This window comes from Coturnix japonica, chromosome 37 (assembly GCF_054131305.1).
Source record: "Coturnix japonica strain WE chromosome 37, WE-NBRP24, whole genome shotgun sequence".
In the NCBI taxonomy this organism is placed as follows: Eukaryota; Metazoa; Chordata; class Aves; order Galliformes; family Phasianidae; genus Coturnix; species Coturnix japonica.
Genome location: NC_140699.1, coordinates 4,309,518 through 4,313,298, shown reverse-complemented (window position 1 = coordinate 4,313,298; position 3,781 = coordinate 4,309,518). Strand labels below are relative to the sequence as shown.

At 47.3% G+C, this 3,781-nt stretch overlaps 1 protein-coding gene across 1 annotated transcript; it reads right to left on the bottom strand.

The window, feature by feature from the left end:
• Positions 1-533: 533 nt before the first annotated feature.
• Positions 534-2,835, bottom strand: LOC146754988 (rho GTPase-activating protein 32-like). Its single transcript, XM_085526582.1, has 2 exons — positions 2,577-2,835; positions 534-2,366 (listed from the first exon to the last, which is right to left on the bottom strand). The coding sequence occupies exons 1-2, from the start codon at positions 2,641-2,643 to the stop codon at positions 1,909-1,911; spliced, it is 525 nt and encodes a 174-aa protein (XP_085382708.1). The 5' UTR covers positions 2,644-2,835; the 3' UTR covers positions 534-1,908.
• Positions 2,836-3,781: the final 946 nt, after the last annotated feature.

The window sequence follows — 3,781 nt, the reverse complement described above, 5'->3', positions numbered from 1 at the left end:
GCTCTCACATATGCTATGCAGTGGTTTGAACCTTCCTTAACAAAGTTATCACAGAAGTGCCAGCAGCATCACTCCTTGACTCAGCTTTGGCCAGCACTTGAACTGGTTCTGTCTGACATGGGGCAACTACTGGCCTCTTCCTACAGAGAACAACACTGCAGCCTCTTTTCTGCCACAGTCCAGACATTAGACACACATGTGTAACCCCTTCCTTTCACTCCCAAAGTGCACGCACACACCGGTACCACAATGTCCTTGTGCAGCTCCAACACTCTGCACACCTCTGTGCACACACATATATGTGCATGCTCGTCCTTGCACACATACCCACAGACCTATACACACCTGAGCAACCCCACTGGTTTGGGCAAAGGACATCTGAACATCAAGACAGTAGTTTCGGTCTCTGAGTTTACACTTAGAGAAGTCTAATCTGGGACAACACAAGTCAGTGAATATTGGGCCAAATCCTTCTGTACTTAATTTTCTTCATCATCATTGTGAAGACGAATAAAACAACAGCACGTTTCTCATTGTTTTTAATGTTCTTTTATTTCTATTGTACAATAAAATTTACATATAAATATGTTCAATATAAATTTATTTTTCCCATGAAACACCTAGACATTTTATAGTTTGAATAAGAACTGCGTCTGCTTTGTGTTTCTTTCCCATTTACAAAACTCAGTGCTTTTAGGTTTATGCAAAATTGTTGAGGATGAGATCACATTGATCTGCTTGGTTCATGCAATCTAACCTGGATACATATGACATAGGAACGTGGTCATCCAAGAAATTCTCAGGAATCAGTGAAGTAAGATTTAGGGTGATTGGGCCCTGGAACAGCCTCCCCAGATTAAGTAGTCACAGCACTGAGCTTGCCAGATTTCAGGAAGTATTTTGGACAGTGCTCTCAGACACAGGGTCTGATTTTTGGGTAGTCCTGTGTGGATCCAGGAGTTGTACTTGATGATCTTTTTGGGTTCCTTCCAAACTGGGATATTCTATGGTTCTATGGTGCTAAAAGTATGTTTAGTCAACAATGCAAACCATCTCTCATACTCTAATAACAGAGCATAAGATGATTCTGTCTGTATTAGGTGGGATGAACTCAGGATATATTCTGAAGTAGGAGCAGTGTTTGGTCATGTGTTATTTCACTCGGAAAATCTGGTAAGACCATACCATAATTCAGGGCATACAGCAGGCCAAATCTTCACTGAGCTGAGAAGGTAGCAGGATCTTTGGCAGGTACAAGTGGAGTTCAGACACAGTATTCATGTGAATAAATCACCACATCTTTCTGTTTTGCAAAAGGTGATGTTGATCTCTTAAAAGAGGCCTACATATGCCACAAAGACTTCTGACCACATTTCTAGTGCTCCTACCAGGAAGTTTCAGAGAAAATATCAACTTGTTGTTCCTGTAACATTTCCTCTGAATCTTGTTGGATTTGATGAACTTTGCTGAATTCAAATCAGGGTTTCCAGGGGAACTCTGCCAGTTTTTCAGCTGTGCACTGTGACGTTCACAGCTCCGAGGCAAATCAGTTACATGGACTGAGGACCAAGGATTCTTTTACTTCAGGGTCTCCAGCTCAGGAAGATGCCCTCTGTGATGACAGCTCTTGAAATGAAGAAAAGGGTCTGGGGCCATGAGCTGGCACTCAGGGTGGTATTTTTAGTGATTGGGTATATCCATAAACAGTTATTTTCTGCTCTTATCCAAGTTTCCTCAAGATGGACTTTCCCAAAATTTGATGAGGTGCCCTTTATCTGTCAACATCTGCTTATTCTATCTTCTTCTCTTTTTAAAAATGCCATATTTTAAAATGAACACTGGAAATTTTCTCTTCTAAGCATTTCTTCTTCCAACACCCCATCCCGTTGACTGAGCATGAGCGTGCCTTTAGTCACTTGGAAAGACAGGACTCATCCTTTGCTGTTGAGGAGAGAGTGGCTCGGAGCTCGTGCTGCTGCCGGGTGCCTGGGACTGGAGGCCTGACTCCAAGTCCCCCTCCAAGAGGCTCGGCTGCTCCTCAGTGACAGTGACTTCGTCCTGCTTGGAGGTGCCGCTGTTGGGGCACTCGGGTTGTGTTTGGTCTGGGCTGCTCTGCAAAGGCACCAGGCCACAGTCCAGGCTGGTGACTGTGTTTTCTGGCAGGCTCAGATCAGCCCCTTCAGCAGAGCTGGGAGAAATGAGTGCCTGAACAATGACCTCCTGCTCTCCGTCGCTGCTGGCACACGGGAGGCTCTCATTTGAATTGCAGCAACTTGTGCTTCCCATGAGGTCTCTGTTGATGGAAGCACTCTCTGAGCAATCAGCACTTGACCTGGCTCTTCTGGGTTCACAAGAGCTCGATTCACCTAGGAAGGAGTGGATACACAGGGGTTAGCATCCAACTTCCTCTGCCCATGGAGGCAAAGGCTTCAGAGGCTCCTTTGGGAAAACAGGGGTCAGCTGAAGATGTCAGGTATGGGCTTGAACGCCAGAAGGAGGTACAAGCCCACTGAAAGCATGAATTCTACCCATGTTGCTGACAAGCAGTGCTTTGAAAGCTGGATTTGCACCCTTACCTGCCAGGACCACGCGTTCTGCTTTGGAAGGCTCCCTGGCACTGCTCTGCAATTGGTGTTTGGCCATATGGGATCGTTTGCGCAGGCAGAAACAGGAACACCAACTGCCAGCAGGTGATTCCTTCCTCTTGCCGGGAGAACATGGTCTGCAGAGAAAACAGAGCAGTCGTGGTGCAGGGTGAGGGAAGAGCTGCACCGAGCCCTTGCCAGCAGTTCCCTACTCCTGGCACTGCCTGCTTACTGCTGAAACACAGCTTAGAAACGCGCTCTGTTTCAAACAGCAGAGGATGCTTCCATTCCTACAGCTCAGCCCTCAAGTCCTGCTGGCTACATTCCTCTCAACCGTGTCAAGCAAGATGCGGAGCATGTGAGCAAAGGCTCAGCAGCAGGAAAGGAGCTGGCAGGCGTAACTGCTTTCTGAGAAAATGGTGCAGCCATAAGGGAAGCTCAAAAGCATCTCTGACTCTTACGTTAACACCTCCTTGGCCTCAGCTCACTGCCATCTTTAATTTCTAGTGCCAGCAAGTCCGACCAACAGCTCTGCTTACAGGAGAAGCGCAATTGGTTTCAGGTGCGTGGCCCTGAAATCTGGAAAACCCCAGTGTTTCCAGGTACAGGCAGCACAGGCCAGGATAGACACCAGCGTGGCTTTCTGCATCTTGTGACTGCCTGCCCAACCAGGAAGGAAAGGCACCTTGTGTGGCTCCACTGAGCCCATAGTGCAACTGTTTTTTAGTTGAGTGCTTGGAGATATAATGGACAAAAAATAAACCAATAGAAATCACCTGAACAATGATGATAGGGGCTGGAAAGGGAATTCCTCTTTCTTTACTTTTCAGATGGAAAATCAATGATTGCGTTGAAGTTCCTCAGTACAGCTGCAGGCCCTTCCTCCACTTGTATTTTGCTGCTCCGTGTTGCAACAGGAGAGCTGCTCTGGCCTCTCCTCTCAGCCTGTGCCTCCTGCAGTGTGAGCAGCTTTGTGGATGGAGACACCCACACAGACTTGGGCCCAGGCAGAGAACTGTGCCCTGCAAGGGAAAACCACAGGTGAGATGGAGGAGGAAGCAGCAGCACAGCCATCCCAGTACTGCATATCTCTCAGACTTGCTTATCCGAGACACTGGAAGAAGAGGAGCTCAAAATAACCGTGTGCTCAGAGGTATGCTCGTGGCAAAGGACACAGCCACAATTAAGAGCAGCTC